General features: G+C 49.8%; 1 protein-coding gene across 2 annotated transcripts in view; it reads right to left on the reverse strand.

The window, feature by feature from the left end:
• The window catches only part of LRRC20 (leucine rich repeat containing 20), a 70435-nt gene that overhangs the window by 15930 nt on the left and 37714 nt on the right, over window positions 1-16791 (reverse strand). For both annotated transcript variants that reach the window (XM_059882525.1, NM_001100387.1), the window contains one exon: window positions 7920-8087. In XM_059882525.1, coding sequence (XP_059738508.1) covers window positions 7920-8087 — 168 coding nt within the window. The remainder of the gene's footprint in view (window positions 1-7919; window positions 8088-16791) is intronic.

Raw genomic sequence — 16791 nt, forward strand, 5'->3', positions numbered from 1 at the left:
CCTGCAATGCAGGAAGCATCTGGGTGTCTTTCTCAGGAGGTTGGAGGTGAAGCCTGTGTGTGCTCAGTCACTTCAGTCGTGTCCAACCCTTTGTGACCCCACGGACTATAGCCCACCAGGTTCCTCTGTCCATGGAGTTCTCCAGGTAAGAATCCTGGGGTGTGTTGCCATGCCCTCCTCCAGGGGATCTTTCTGACCCAGGGATTGAACTCGATTGAACTCAACGTCTCTGACATTTCCTGCATTGCAGGCAGATTCTTTACACACTGAGCCATGACCAAGAGAAAGTGTTAGTCACTCAGTCATGTCTGACTCCATGGACTGTAGCCCACCAGGCTCCTCTGTCCATGGTCCTGAATTTCTAACCGGTGATACCCACCCTGCCTCTGGGTGGCACTTGGAGAAGCCAGAGCCTCCGATGGGGGTTCTCAAACTTCAGCATGCATCTGCATCATTTGGGGGCAGGGTCGGTGATTATTCATATAAATTGCTAGGGAGTTCCCTGGTGGTCTGTTGTTGTTGTTCAGGTGCTCAGTCATGTCTGACTCTTTGTGAGTCCTTCACCAACTCCCTGAGCTTGCTCAAACTCATGTCAATTGAATTGGTGATGCCATCTAACCATCTCATCCTCTCTCATCCCCTTCTCCTCCTGCTTTCAGTCTTTCCCAGCACTGGGGTCTTTTGCAATAAGTCGGCTCTTCATATCAGGTGGTGGTCTAGTGGTTAGGAGTTAACACTTTCACTGCCATGGCCTGTGTTCAATCCCTGGTTGGGGAAATGAGATCCCACAGGTCAAAATAAGAAAACAAAACCATTTGCTGTCCACTTCCCTCTCCCAGTTTCTGACTGAGGAGGTCACTTCCCTCCCCCGTTTCTGATTGAGGAGGTCTGGGGAGGGGCCTAAAAATATGTATTTCTATCAAGTTCTAAGATGATGCTGCTGGTCCTGGGACCACCCCTGCCCCCACTGACTCCGAGAATTGTTGGGCTCAACAGTAAGAAGTGAAACTGTATTGGGCAGAATTAAGCAAATGCAGCCCAAAGCATCTCTATGTAATACAGATACAGATGTGCCCCGCTATCCAAAAGCAGAGAGTTCACATAAAAGCTTTTGAAAGCAGAAATGGTATAAAGTGAAGAAGTGATCACCTTAGGACACATCTTGTTCCCTGATAGCTCAGCTGGTAAAGAATCTGCCTGCAATGCAGGAGACCCTGGTTTGATTCCTGGGTTGGGAAGATCTGCTGGAGAAGGGAAAGGCTACCCACTCCAGTGTTCTTGGGCTTCCCATGTGGCTCAGCTGGTAAAGAATCCATCTGCAATGCAGGAGACCTAGGTTCAATTCCTGGGTTGGGAAAATCCCCTGGAGAAGGGAAAGGCTATCCACTCCAGTTTTCTGGCCTGGAGAATTCCATGGACTATATAGTCCATGGGGTTGCAAAGAGTCAGACATGACTGAGCGACTTTCACTTTCACTTACTAACAGACACACAAAATAAATGGAGATATAAAAAAAATAAAAAATAAAAATAAAATAAAAAATAAAATAAATGGAGATATAGTACAGATGCTCACAGACACAGTTCAAAGCAATGGCGGCTTGATGCTGAGTGGGGATCCCGGGAAGAAGCTTGGCGGGGCCACTCTCCCTGCTCAGGGTAGGAGCGTCCTCTATTAACACTTGCTGCAAAATGAATGCTGAATGCTGTTTGCACTTCTCCTAGTTTTTCATAAAAGTGAAAATCCTTTTCAGATTTCTTTGACTAGTGAAGTGAAGAGATGTAAAGCAAACCTTTGAAAAGCCAAGGATATCTGTACTTTTCCTTTTAAATGTACCATTGCTCTATTTGTTAAATTCTTAACAAGATTTTCTTTTCCTATGATCTCTTGCTCTCTCTGGAACAGTGAATGCATCAGGTAAAAAACGAAACGAAAAAACAGTGAACTGAGGGTGACAAAAAGTGAGATTCTAGCTTAGCCAAAGCAGTCTCCTACTTAGCAAAATGAAGGTTCTGCAATACTTGGTTTCCCTTCACCCCCACATGTTCCAGGAACGTGTTGAATTGCTCTGTAGCATCAAGTACTTCCAAGTTCTTAGGCGTGAACGCTGCTTCAGCACCCACCTTCAAGCCCTCTATGACAGCTGCTGGGATAAAGCACTGACTCCCTGGCTTTCATAGGCTGAGTGACCCATCTTCTCCTCATGTCACCATTCACAGTCAGACTAAACACTTCCACCTCCTCTGAAGCTTTCCCAGGGCTCTCTTGGGAACCCCACCTCACAAGGATAGTTGGATGGCTACCCTCAGCCCTTCTGACCACATCTGGTCTTTTTTCGGCTGTGCCAAAAGACATGCAGGATCCTAGTTCCCAACCAGGGATCGAACTCATGCCCCCTGCAGTGGAAGCAAGGAGTCATAACCACGAGACCACCAGGGAAGTCCCCCGACCATGTATTATCTAGCAGTTTACTCTCCACTTCCACTCAGACCTCCCCTACCGTCTGCAAGCTGCTTGAGGTCAGGATCTGTATCTCCTTCATCTCTGTAGCCCCTACCTCTGCAGAGACTCTCTCTCCCCAAGCAGTCTTGTTTATAAACACGCAGAAGTTTCCATATATCTCTTTTTGGTTTGGAAAATACAAGAACCATCCCATATCCCAGAAACCTGTGATGCACTGCTTTTGGAATAAACACTCTAAGCTACAAACCCTTTTCTCTCTCTCAGGAGTGCCTGGAGAAAACAACCATGTCCTGGCAGGCTTGTCTCCAAGGACCCAGGAAGCCTCCCATCCAGATGAGGTCACTTGCGGTGTGTGTGCTGGGAGCCAGCGAGTGGGGGAGGCAGAGTCCTGTCACTTGCACCACTTCCTGTTCATCTGCACCAGGCCCGGACCTGCACTTGGGGGGTTAGGACCGAGGCAGAGAAAATGATAAGAACAGAGGCAGGACTTCTGGACTATGAGCTCAGGCCGTGCAGGGTGTGTGAGGTGAGGTGAGATGGGGATAGACAGTCAGGTAGCATTGAACCTAGCATCTGCGTGGCTTCACACTCAGGTGAGAGGAGAGCTGAGATCATCTCCCCAGCTGAGGCCCCACTGCCCATCCTTACACCACCCCCAGCAACTAGTCGCCAGGAGGATGCAGTGGTGGTGACCAAGATGGACATAGATGCGGTTGGAGATGGGAGGAGGGAACAACATAGTGTAGTTGAGGGACGAGAGCGGAAGGACAGGGAGCTAGGCCAGCTGAGCACAGACCCCAGGTCGCTGTGGGACCACTCAGAGAAGCAGCTTTTGTTATTTTCTCATTGCGACTCACAGCAAGAAATACATTTTAGGACTTCCCTGGGGGTCCAGGGGTTAGAACTCCACACTTCCACTGTGTGGGGCACGGGTTTGATCCCTGGTCAGGGAACTAAGATTCCACAAGCCTCGTGGAGTGGCCAAAAAAAAAAAAGAAATATATTTTACATCATGACCCAGTACCTATATTCATGCAGGCATATAGAAAAACTGTTATAAAGTCACAAAGCAGTGTGTACCATGCTACAGGTGAGGAACTCCAGCACATGCTGGTCTCACAGCTTACTAGTGGGTCACAGCTGGCAATTTGAAACAATCGGCCCTATTCAGTGTCAGTCGTTTCAGAGAGCCTTCGAGCTTTGGGATTCCTGCTCTGCACTGTGCTCCCAACCAGCTGCAAGCCGGCTGCATGCAGACACCGCACTCACGCTGGCTCTGGAGATGACAGGACTCAAAAGCCAAGTCACACACAAACCAGAGGACTGTCCATAGGAGGCAGCAGCAATGAGGCCGCCACGTGCCACCCAGATCCTCGACCTGAGGGCCTCCGGCTACCAGTGAGCACCAAGGACGAGCATCCTCCCACCACCCGCAGTTGGACCAGAAAGCAGAAGGCAGTGCCCCTGCCTCTCCCAGCCTGCATACACTGATGAGGCCCTGTGTCTTCTCCCCTCGCTGGACCTGAGCCGAGCCGCTCCCCGCATCATGGCCCATAGAGTGCCAGCCAGTGGCACTGTTCAGAAACGAGATGCCGCTGCTGGGGACTTCCCTGGTGGTCCAGTGCTAAGACTCGGCGCTCCCAATGCAGGGGGGCCTGGGTTCGATCCCTGGTCAGGGGACTAGATCCTGCATGCCGCAACTTAGAGTTCACAAGCTGGAACTAAAGTCTCAGCATGCCTTGTCTGGAGATCCCACACACTGCAATGAAGATTGAAGATGCTGCGTGCTGCAGGTGAGACCCGGTGCAGCCAAATAAATAAATGGAAAAAAATAAATATTAAAATAAAAAAAAAGATGATGCTACTGCTCTTGGAAGCTTCCAGGCCTTCCTGAGGCTGGGCCAGAGGCATCTATTGAGGAGGTCCCTTCAGATGCACCTGGAGCTTGTTTCAGAGCTGCTTGTTCTCTACTTACCAAATTAAAGCTTTAAGGAGATTCATGCACCTCCAATTTATTTCTTTAGAAAACATTTTTTTGCAAATCTTCCAATCCCCTCTGAGAGCTCTGAGGGGAAAAATAAGCCACACTGAAGACATCCTAAGTTCCTACCACAATTATCTCAGTGAGCTCCTGCGGGAGATCGGCTACAACAAGCGAACAGGACAAAGCTATTTCCATAATGAAGGCGTGTGCAGCCCTCACCTACTTCACTGTGATTACAGCCCTCCTCCCTCCAACCTGGGCTGCAGAGGCTGTGGCCTGGTCTTCCGCTGGTCTGGGAGTCAGGAAACCATCCAAGTAACTAGGGTGGGCTGGAGAGAGGTAGAACGTAGAAGTGAGGAGATTCCGGCAAGGAACCACCACTGCCTCCATGTGCCCCTCTCTCCACCTGGTGCAGGGAGAACGCCCAGGGCATCCCACAGTGGAGCAGTCCTGGGATCAGCCAAGCACCTCTAGGAGCTGCTGGGCACTTGGGGAAAACTTGGAGGCAGGGGCATTCCCCAGTCTCCCCATGTCCCCCAGCCTGGGCAGCAGGAACTCACTGGGAAACACAGCCCAGGGCTGAAGTCTCTGTTACCTGGCCAGGTGTACAACAGACAGTTGACCATGAAGGCCGGGGGGATCTTAGTGCGTCAGTTTCTACATCTATCAAATGGGATGATCACCCTCTTGTCTTGGGCCTGCACATGAGCATTCCTGGTAAACTGCAAGATGCTTCCATGTGCAGAGTTATTACTGTCACTCTGTAGAAAGGAAGAGATATGTGTACAAAAGAATAAGTCAAAACAGCTGATCTAGGTTCTGGGAGCTGTTGCTGCTAAGGAATGTTGTCAGCCTTGCTGGAGGGGGGAAGACTAGGGGATCTGTCACCCTGTACTTCTCATTTTGGGGAGAGGCATTTCTTATACTACAGCCAGCAGAGATGCCCACTCACCCTGCTCTCCTGCTTGAGGAAAAGCCACCTTCTGGGGCAGGGGTTTGGGGAGGGTCAGAGAACCACCATGTGAAAGTGGAGAAGCAGCAGAAGCTTAGAGAAGGGACGCAAGTCTTTGAAAGATACAGTCAGGAAGTGAGGAAGCCAATGGCCAATACTTATCCTGACCTGCCTGCCTGCAGCTACCCACCCAGCTCTGGTCTTGACATTAGCCCAAACAAGTAGTCCTTTCTTGGTTACTGCCCCGTTTGGAAAAGCAGCAGACATCAGGAATGCCTCGAAGAACAAAAGGCAGCAGAGGAAGGGCCCAGCAAGGAGGGCCTGGCCAAGAATCAAGAGCTCAAGGCAAGACCCCGGTGCTCTAGAAAGTCAAAGTCGCTCAGTCGCATCTGACTCTGCCACTCGCTGGACTATACAGTTCAGTTCAGTCACTTAGTTGTGTGCAATTCTTTGCGACCCCATGGACTGCAGCACTCCAGGCTTCCCTGTCCATCACCAACTCCTGGAGATTGCTCAAACTCATGTCCATTGAGTAGGTGATGCTATCCAACCATCTCATCCTCTGTCATCCCCTTCTCCTCCTACCTTCAATCTTTCCCAGCATCAGGGTCCTTTCAAATGAGTCAGTTCTTCGCATCAAATGGCCAAAGTACTGGAGTTTCAGCTTCAACATCAGTCCTTCCAATGAATATTCAGGACTGATTTCCTTTAGGATGGACTGGTTTGATTTCTTTGCAGTCCAAGGGACTCTGAAGAGTATTCTCCAACACCACAGTTCAAAAGCATCAATTCTTTGGTGCTCAGCTTTCTGTAAAGTCCAACTCTCACATCCATACATGACTACTGGAAAAACCATAGCTTTGACTAGATGGACCTTTGTCAGCAAAGTAATGTCTATACAGTCCATGGGATTCTCCAAGTCAGAATATTGGAGTGGGTAGCCTTTCCCTTCTCCAGGGGATCTTCCCAACCCAGGGATCGAACCCAGGTCTCCTACACTGCAGGCATTTCAGGTCGATTCTTTACCAGCTGAGCCACCAGGGAAGCCCAAGAATACTGGAGTGGGTAGCCTATCCCTTCTCCAGAGGATCTTCCCGACCCAGGAATTGAACCAGGGTCTCCTGCATTGCAGGCGGATTCTTTACCAACTGAGCTATGAGGAAAGCCCTAGGTGGTCATGAGCTTTACAGTAAACAGGTGCTTCTGCTTAAAGACAGCACAAGTGCCCAAGTGGCCCGGGGGGTGCCAACCCAGGGGCCAGCAACTCAGTGATCCTGGTCTTGGGATGGCAAGTCTGAACCAGAGCCCACTCCCAGGGCCTTCCCAGAGGCCAGACAAGGGAAGCCCTCTCCAGGCATAGGGCTGAGTTTTAGAATCATGCACTCTTAGCCTGGCATTTCTGTGGTCTCACTGTGTAACCCCATGCTCTGTCATGACCTCTCTGAGCCTCAGTTTACACACCTGTAAAAGGATGGACCCCGAAATTCAGAGCTTAGCTGGTTCCCCCTCCCACTCAGCCAGAGCTTGAACCCTGCAGGCAGCATCCTTGATAGAAGGGAGGCTCATCAGTGCACCAGGCAGCACCGAACCACCAGAGGCCTGTTGCTTTTAATCTAATAGCATAATGCCTGCAAAAGAGCTTACAAAAATGAACGCATAACTGAAGGGGGTTATTATTAACCATCAACATTAGAGGCCACGTGAGAGAAGGCGACATGGAGCTGGAGATGGGCTTCCAGAGCCTGCCAAAGCAGCAGCAGGAAGAGCCAAGGAGGAGGGGCGCTGAGGGACCCTGTGAGTGCCAGGCTCTCCCTTGGAGGGGCTAGACAGCAGTTGGAGAGGATGCTGAGGTCTAATGAGACCAAGAGGTATGCAAGTGTTACCAAAGGAAGAAAGGAACCCCTCTTCCACCTCAGAGGAACCCAGCTTGCTGGGGTCTGCTGTTTGCAGGAGGCACACCTCCAACTCGGAGGGGGAGACCTCCTGCTTCCCTGAGGGGGAGAGCATTTGTACTGGAAGGTACAGAGAGGCTGTTCTGAACTTGTTTGCCCAGGGGCTCCTGCTTAATCATGGCAAAGAGCTCCTGTGAAGCCAGGGAGGGAGAGCCAGGAGCTCAGGCAGGAGTTACCACATAGAAGGTCTGAGCTGAAGGGTCGTAAAGGCAGCCAAGGCTGGCAGATGGAGACAAGAGGAGAGCTTGAGGTCCAAGGTGGCCCAACTAGTTCAGGGGTCGCGGTGTGAAAAGCCAAGACCTTCTACCTGACAGGTGAAAGCAAGTGTCCAGCTTGGCCCCTGGCAGGCAGCAGGACCTCATAAGAGTTACCTTTCTAGGCTCAATGCCCTGTACTCAGGAATCTCAGACCAGAAAGCCCAACCTTGCACTCTTGTCTATGAAACTCTGCCTCCAGAGCCCCATCCCTTGTGCCCTAGAAGACCCTGTGAGCCTCAATCCAGGCAAGGGAGCTCAGGACAGGCTCTGCAGACAGAGGAGGGGCAGGGCCATGGGCTGGGTCCACTCACCCACAATCTCATTCTCTTCCAGATTGATGTTCTCCAGCGCAGGCAGGGTGGTGAGCTGCTCGGGGAAGTCGTGGAACTGGTTCCGGGACAGGTCAATGGCCTTGAGGTGCTGCAGGGTGCTGACCTCATTGGGAAGGCGGTGCAGGAAGTTCCCTTCCAGGCGGAGTTCTGCCAGGTGGGAAGGAAGAGTAAGGAGGGGGGAAGTGGAAACAACCCAGAGACCACAGTGACTGCCTGGGCCAGGAAAGCAGTGAGGAAACCCAGATCCGAAAGAAGTCTTCCCAAAGGGCGAATTCCATAGTCATGCAAAAGGAGGGGTAACCCCAACCACTGCCACCCATCATTCCAGCTGGGTGCCCTGCTTTGGCTTTGGAAAGCAAGGCTCTCACCCCTGCTCAGGATGGCACATCTGGGGTCCTTCCTGAGGCTGGTTTAGGGGCTACAGAATCCTTGCATTGAGGTATCCAGAATGACCAGACAGGCTTTCCTTACTGCAGCTCAAACAGGCTCTTGATTTTGTTCCTCCCAGTCCCTCTCACCTGGACCACTCTGGCAGCCTCCTCCCTGGACTCTTGCCTCCAGCCTCTTTCCAATCAATGCTGCACAGTGGGACATATTTCACTTCATGAGCACAGCTCTGAGCTTGTAATTCTTCAGTGGATCCCCAAGGCCTCCTCCCCCAGGTAGCCCAGACCCTTTATGATTAGGCTGAGGATCTGCAGGTCCAGCACTCACACTCGGGTCCAGGCCCCGGCTGCCCTGGAACGTCCTCTGGGATGATCTTCACACAACACAGGAGAAGTCACACAACATCATCTTGCTGGACTCCACTGCGGTACTACAGAAGTGGTAACAGGAGCTCCTTTTTCCTTTGTTACTCACTATGAGTCCCAGATGCCACCGGGAGCGCATACTTATTGTCTCATTTGATCCTCAGAACAGCTCTGCAAGATTTGTCTTACTCTGTTCCATTTGATGGAAGCAGAAATGGTGACTTAGAGAGGTTAAGCAATTTGCCAAGATTACACCTCCAGGTGGCAGAGAAGCCAGGATTGGGATGGCCTGGATGTCCTGGCACTGGTCACCAAACATGGGATAAACGTGACCAAGGTGACAGGAGACAGGTGTGAATATTTAATGAGTGATGCTATGTCCTAGGCAATGTATTAGTTGTTCATGAAATCTCACAAATATCTCCCAATTTATGGATGAGAGCACTGAGGATCACAGAGGTCAAATAACCTGCCCAAAAGCACACACACTTGGCAGATCCCAACTGGTGGTCAGATGTTATATCCCCACGTTCCCTGAGATTCACGGATAAGAGAAGGAAGGGAGGGATGGAATGACAGTCCCATTTCCTCAGGGAAGTGGGGTCCGGGAGGGGTCCATCCAGGCACTGATATCAGGTCAGGGCTGAGTGAAGCCTTCAGGGAGCAGAGCCTCTGGGGGAGGCTGGAGACACCTCCGTGAGGAGCACAGTCTGTGAGTCCTGCTGGGGAGATGTGCCTGGGATCAGCCAGGGGCATCTCCGCAGTTGAGAAGCTGAAAAGCTTTTCATCTGACTGACAGCGTTTTAATGAAAGCACGGCATGCCCTGCCAGCTCTATTTCTTTGCTGTTCAATAGCTTTTCTCCACATCTCTGTCTTGCTGCATTCATGACTCAAAGGCTCTTTAAATTCCTTGCCATCATGTGTGGCTACAATGAACATCATCCCCAGGCTTTTGCATCATCATATCCTCTCCTCTCAGGGTTGGGGGAGAAGCGGGAGGGCAGGGATCTTCTGTTCAGGCTCAGAGCTGTGGGAGGCTTGCTCTTCCAAGCTTTACAAACCAACGTCAACAACCCAGGTGTCAGAGGGTCAAGACTGCTCCCTCATCAATGAAGTTAATTAAAAAGCCCAAGTCAGGACTTCCCTGGTGGCCCACTGGTTAGGTGTACGCCTGCCAATGCAGGTTCAATTCCTTCTCTGGGGTGATCCCACATGCCTCGGGGCAACGAAGCCCATGCACCACAACTACTGAGCCTGTGCTCTGGAGCCCGTGAGCCACAGCTACTGAAGCTCAAGTGCCCCAGAGCCCATGCTCTGCAACAAGAGAAGCCACCACAATGAGAAGACTGTGCACCACACCTGGAGAGTACCCCCACTCGCCACAACTGGAGAAAGCCCACACACGGAAAGAAGACCCAGCACAGCCAAAAATAAATAAGTAAATAAGTAAATAAAAACTTCAGAAAAAACTCCAAGACAAACAAGGCATTCCTGTTTCAGCAATGTTTGCTCAAGAACCACTCTGAACAGCAGGTTCTTCTTCCTAAGCTCTTTTTCTCCTCATGACTTTTTGGCTTGATTCCATCTGGGTGAACCCCATTCTAGAAAAGGGCAACTTTTACTCCTATCAAATTACAGATTATTTGCTCATTAGGTGGTCCATCCCAAAAGTACAACAGATCCTCCTGACACATGCTATCTGGATACCTCAGGTCCTCTTGGGAGGAGCAGACAGGATCAGGGCAGGACGGCACAGGGGACGGATTACATAATGATCAATAGAGCAAACCGTCTTGAATACTCACCACATGCTGGTACCCTCTTTTCAATGTTACCATGTTTCACCTCAACTTAATCCTTAACGATGACCCACTGAAGTGGTGTAGAATGGATCGCATCATATAGATCGGGACATTAAAAACAGCAGAGCCAGGTTCTGCCCTGAGGCCAGTGTGGCTCTAGGTTCTGCAATTGTAGTCATGCCACTTACTGACTCTCCACACCCTCCTGACACACACAGGGTCGCCTGGCTAGCTACCATGGACAACGCTTGCAGTTGGTTTATTCGGGAGAAGCTTCAGAAAGATGTGCTACTTAAAATTAGATGTTCTTGCTGAAATTTACTATCATCAAGGGAGATTATTGTTGTCACTGTTTTAATATTTTCCCCACTCTGTGCACAGCCCTCCTGGGCCATATTTGTGTTGGGTTATCTTCTCAAGAAGATTCAGGTCTAGTCCTCCATCACCAATGAAGACAGCAAGTCACCTAGCACTCAGGCATGTGAACAGTGCCGATAACTATCACAGACACTCAATGCTATCCCAACTGTAAATACAAGATTTTGTTGTTTGAAGCCACTGAGATTTAAAATTAAGTTATATCGCTCAGTCGTGTCCGACTCTTTGCAACCCCATGGGCTGTAGCCTACTAGGATCCTCTGTCTATGGGGTTTTCCAGGCAAGAGTACTGGAGTGGGTTGCCATTTCCTTCTCCAGGGGATCCTCCTGACCCAGCAATCGAACCCGGGTTTCCCACATTGTAGGCAGACGCTTTACCGTCTGAGTTCCTAATGCAAAACTGAGGCTTCCCTGGTAGCTCAGATGGTAAAGAATCCACCTGCAATGCAGGAGACTCCGGGTTGATCCCTGGGTTGGGAAGATGCCCTGGAGAAGGGAATGGCAATCCACTCCATTATACTTGCCTGGAGAATTCCACAGACAGGAGCCTGGCAGGCTACAGTCCATGGGGTCGCAAAGAGTTGGACAAAACTGAGCGACTTTTACTTTCACTTTAATCCAAAACTGGCCTGTCGTAACCAATACAGTTTGTTTCACTTTAAACGCATCTACTGATAAAAGGCAATGTGTGCTCATTGTAAAAATAGAGACATCAGAAAAACATGGAACACGGAAAATGAAAATCCTGTTTCCACCCCTAGAACCACAGTTGTCTGGTATTCACTAGTCTATATTTTTCTATGTACATACTAATAGATAGATGGATGGATAGATACTATTTTAAAAAAACAAATGGAGGAGGACTTCCCTGGTGGTCCAGTGGCTAAGACTCCATGCTCCCAATGCAGGTAGCCCAGATTCAATCCTTGGTCAGGGAACTAGATCCCACATACCATAACTAAGAGCTTCCATGCCACAGCTAAAGATCCCACATGCCTCACTAAGCCCCAGTGCACCCAAATAAATAAATATTTTTAAAAAATGGAATCATAGCCTATATGCTCTTTTGATTCCTGCTTTTTTACTCAATAAAGCCAAGGCAGGTTTCCAAATCATCGCTTGGTGTATCCTCCTCTAGAGATCACTGCTGTCAAGACTGAGACTTGGGGCTACAAAATCACACCCCTGCCCAGCTTCTTGTTCCCCAGGGAAGGTTGCTCTCTGAAGCCCAGCCCTTTTTTCAGCTCCAGGGTCTAAGGCGATGCTCAGCTGCAAGAAGGAGGAGCTGAGTCGGCCTGAAAGGCAGCCTCCCCACCAGCTCAGAAGCATCATTGAAAAGCAAAAGGCGCAGAGGGAACTGTGGCTGGAAAGCAGGGTTTGCACCCTTGGCGTTCAGCTCCTTGGTTGCATTAGGGTAATCGGAGGGGCTGTGCTGAAACTGGCCAGGAAGGGAAAGCTTTCCATTACTGATCTTCAAAGGGGGCCCAGATCTGCACTAGAAAGGCAGTGTGAACCCACGCCAGTGAGTCAGGCTCCTGCTGGGTTAACAAAGTATTGAAGTGCTGGGATTGGATGGGGGAGGGGGTTCCAGGCAAGAGCTCTTATGCCAGATGCCCAGTCTTTCAGGATATGGGGCTTGAAACTAAAAGGAATAATGATGGCTAACATCTAAGGAGCAGCACTCTGCTCCAGGCACTAGTTTTCTGGGGTTTACACACAATCATCATTTTCATTTTACGATCATCTGCTACCTCCAGTTTACTGAGAGATGAAATAACTTGTCCAAGGTCACACAGAACCCCACCCTCTCCCCTAGCTAATCTGACTCTCCTCTCCCAACCCCCAAGCTAGGATGCAAACCCCAGCCAGCTTCCCCACGAGAAGTGGGCCTTCTTTTTCTAGTTTTGCGTGCCTAGTTCCTGCTGCACTTGTCCTCAGAGTAGATCCTCAGCAAGTCTCTGCTTACTTAGTGGTGCATGAATGACGGGCTAAAAACCAAGAGGAGCTGGTACTGACCTAACTCGTCATGTGTCCTTAGGCCCATCCTTTCCCTGAACAGCCTCCATGAGAAGGTCCTCCCTGCCCATGCACGGCTGTGAGAATGATTTGTGAGTCTTGTGAAAAGCAGGATGTGTGGCAAAATATAGACATTTATTAAGCACCTACTGTGTGCTCGGTCCTGTATTTGAACATGAAAAGGATAATCTCTGAAAAGTAAAAGCACTCAATAAATGGAACTGTTTCTGTTAGAGGGGTATGAGATCCACAAGACTTAATTACTGGATTATGGAGCTTTCTGTGGGGAAAAAAAATTAAAAGCTAACATTAAAGGCAAGACTCAAAAGATAAAAGAAGAGAAGGTGGTTGCTGCTGGGACATGTGGCTTCCAGGAAAATCAATCAGACTTTCACAATTATGCCCAGAGTCTCAATGCCCTCTTGGCCCAGGGAGCTATATTCAAGGAGCTCCGCATATTTCTTCCTGCTGTTTTGTGCCAGGGTTCAGAGTCAAACAACCTGGGCTCTGAGGACAGACAGGGGCTCTGGGAGAACTTCCTCTATCTCACTCCCCAGGCTGTCCCCCGCCTGAGAGCAGACAGGCCTGACATTCCCTTATTTACTATCTCTTCTGAACTGTGGTTTCTAGTGTTGGCTAGATGGATCTCTCCTTCCCCCAAGCTCCTCTTATTACTTCTGCATCATCCTTTAATTGTCAGGGCTGATTCAGGGGCCTCAGACTGACCCCAGGGGAGAGACAAGCCCTGCCGATTCCATTAAGGGACAGATGTGGCTAGCCTGTAGTAATTACTCAGCCTGGTGGAAAAGGAATGTGCCAGCTCCAAAAATACCCGCCCACTGAGGATCAATCAGCACCTTGGCTGCTGGGACCCTGCATCATTGAGCAATTACTATTCTGCCTGCAGGGCAGAGTCAGCAGGTTGGGTGGGACAATGATTGTCCTTCAAATGGCCCATACTCAGCACTGAAGATGCTTCGCACAGAGACAATTGCTACCTGTAGGGGACAGAGAGGAACAGAGTGAAGTTTCTGAAAGCCACATCCACTTCTTGGAGAAAACTCTTCTAACTGATGAGTCTGGGACAGACTAAACTGAAGTGCTAATTGTCCCACCCCCATGAAAAGGATAATGTGGGTCTCACTGTACCTCAGTGTGGAGCTGGGGGTGCTAAGTGCCCAGGGAATTTGGGTCCAGTGTTATTAGTCACTTGTTCATGCCCTTGCCAGGCCCAGAACAGGTGCTCAGGAGAAGCCAGTGAACTGAGCTGAAGAGCAGGCTGTGAGACTGAATATACACACAGACAATGGCCAGACCAAGTATAAAAATAGATCTGTGACCCACAACCTGCAGCATCCTGTCCAGGAAATCGTCCGGTTAGTAAAGCAACCACCCAGGAAGCTAGCCTTCTGTTAAGTCAGACTTGGAGGCAGTCAGACTACCATCTCCATCAACTATCCAGGAAGCCAAATAACATCCTCTGTAACAGTTGGCCTCAAATGGCCAGAACTTGATTACTGAGTTTCCCTAATGTTTATCCCAATATTCCATTTAGGACCAAGAGGAGACAGCCAGAAGTACATCCTAAGCAATCACACAGGAGGCCCTGCAGCCAGCTGGCCCGCCTGCCTCCAGCTTCCCTGGGCTCCCAGCCTGCCTTCAGGCACACCTGAAGCCTTCTCCCTTTCATCCACTATAAATCCTTCCCACTCCTCTGTCTGCCTTTGACTCCCTGCTAAATCCAAGTGACAGTGGCTGAATCCCTGGCTAGAGCAAGCTCTGAATGAAACGCCTCTGCTGGTTCTCACTTGGATGGTCTTTGTCTGTTTCTGCAGGTGTGTCTTGGACACCTCTGGCCTGGCAGACTCAGGATACACTCAATAAAAAGACCTGAATGACTTGCATCGGGAGGAAGTGGAGAGATGGGAACATGGGAGGAGGAGACAGGCCAGAGGAGCCACAACCAGACTTAGGGACCCACTCTCAGCAGAGCCTACTTGCCCTTTGGACAGATACGATCTGTGCCATTGTCCATCTCAGATCTTGCTTTTTCCCACTATAAGTTGGGTGAAAGATGTCAAGGGGATGTAACCATTAAAGACAACCCTGGTGGCCCAGTGGTTAGGACCTAGCACTTCCACTGAAGAGGGTGGCGGGCGGGGCACAAGTTGGATTCCTGATTGGGGAACTAAGATCCTGCCTGCTGCATGATGTGGCTAAAAAATAAAGTGAAAAAAAAAAAAAAGACCATCCAACTTCAAACGGGCCATGACTCCAGCAAAAGAAGTGTCCAGAGTACCCACGGGAGACCACTTGACAGGCACAGGCATGGAGTAAGCAGGCCGCTCTCTCCCCAACACTGAGGCAGCCAACCTTCTCTGTCAAGAACCCACAAGAGGATGCTAGCAGGAGATGAGGAGCCCAGAAAAGCCTATTCAAGCCTCCTTGTCACACTTGAAAGGAAAAGGTTTTTCTATTTGAAAGAGAAACCAGAATAAAGGTTGGGACCCAGAGCCATCACTGTGGAAGCCAGGTGAGTCTCTCCGCTCCAGCCCCTCTATTCCTGGTCACCCTCCCTGGGCCCACTGCTGCCTCTGTGAAATCCAATCGCTGGGCACACCGGGGCCTTCTCTTTGTAATCCAAGGCAGTATAGGGGAGGCAGGAGTACCAGAGCACAGGAGGGAGGGCAAACAGCATCCTTCTACAGACCTCTGATGGAAGGGTATCATGGTAAGTACATTTTTACGACTGACTCATGGAAGGGTATCATGGTAAGCATATTTTCACAACTGAGGCACAAATGTAGGGCCCCTGAGTGTATTTCTCTGGTACTTGCTGCTGTGTCCCCAGGAAAGGGCCTGCTCACTCATTCCACAAGGTGCTGCCAAATGTCAAGTCCTCTCCAGGAGGCCCCTGAGCTAACTAACGCAGGTGGTCTGGAAAGGCAATCCCGCCTGCGGAGTGGGTGACGTGAGTGTCCTGCTAGAAGACCTTGGACACATCACTTCTTTCCCTGACCTTCCTTTTCCACTGTGAGATGAGATGGCAGAAACAGCTCTAATATTTTATGGGAGATTCTCTCAACTGGCTAAGTCTAACTTGCAAAATGTTTTTACGTTAAAGTAAAAATGGATAAATTTCACATAAAGATTCATCTTTCTAGCTTCAATTGAATAAAATAATCAGAACAATCCCAGGGACATTCCTGATGGTCCAGAGGTTAAGACTCCACACTTTCACTGCAGGAGGCACAGGTTTGATCCCCAGTTGGGGAGCTAAGTTCCCACATGCTGCCTGATGTGGCCAAAAAATAGAAGAAGGAAAAAAAGAACACTCCCGTGGCACGTCTGGCAGAAGCTGAGCAGGGCAGGTACCAGTTGGCCACAGTACCCATCACTCCTTCTGATCATTACCAATCTGAGTCACTCATAACTTACATGCTAGTCTCTTTGGCATTTCAGTTCAGTTCAGTTTGGCATTTGCGTTGGTCTAAACTATGGTCTCAATTTTGGCTGCCAGCACTTTAGAACGATTGATTTAGGTTTTAACAGGTGCCTCTACCCAGACCCACACCCAGACATTCTGATTCAGTGGGTCTTGGGGTAAAGCCGAGGCAAATCAATTCTAATTTCAGCCAGGCTGACAGTTGCTGGTCCAAGGGCCCCCTTGGCTGGAAGGACCCATCTCACCTGTGTAAAGAAGCAGCCACCAGAAAAGGAAGGATGGTAAAATGGTCCTGGTGAAAACCATCCACAGATGCTCCTGGGGAAACATGTCTTGCCCTGGGATTCCTTGACTCACCCCTCATCATAAGCATTTTAATATTTTAAACACAAATGCAATGAGCTTTGTGAGCTTCAGTCAGAAACGACCACACAGATCAATCCCTCCTCCCGGCCCT

The sequence above is a fragment of the Bos taurus genome, chromosome 28 (assembly GCF_002263795.3).
Source record: "Bos taurus isolate L1 Dominette 01449 registration number 42190680 breed Hereford chromosome 28, ARS-UCD2.0, whole genome shotgun sequence".
In the NCBI taxonomy this organism is placed as follows: domain Eukaryota; kingdom Metazoa; phylum Chordata; class Mammalia; order Artiodactyla; family Bovidae; genus Bos; species Bos taurus.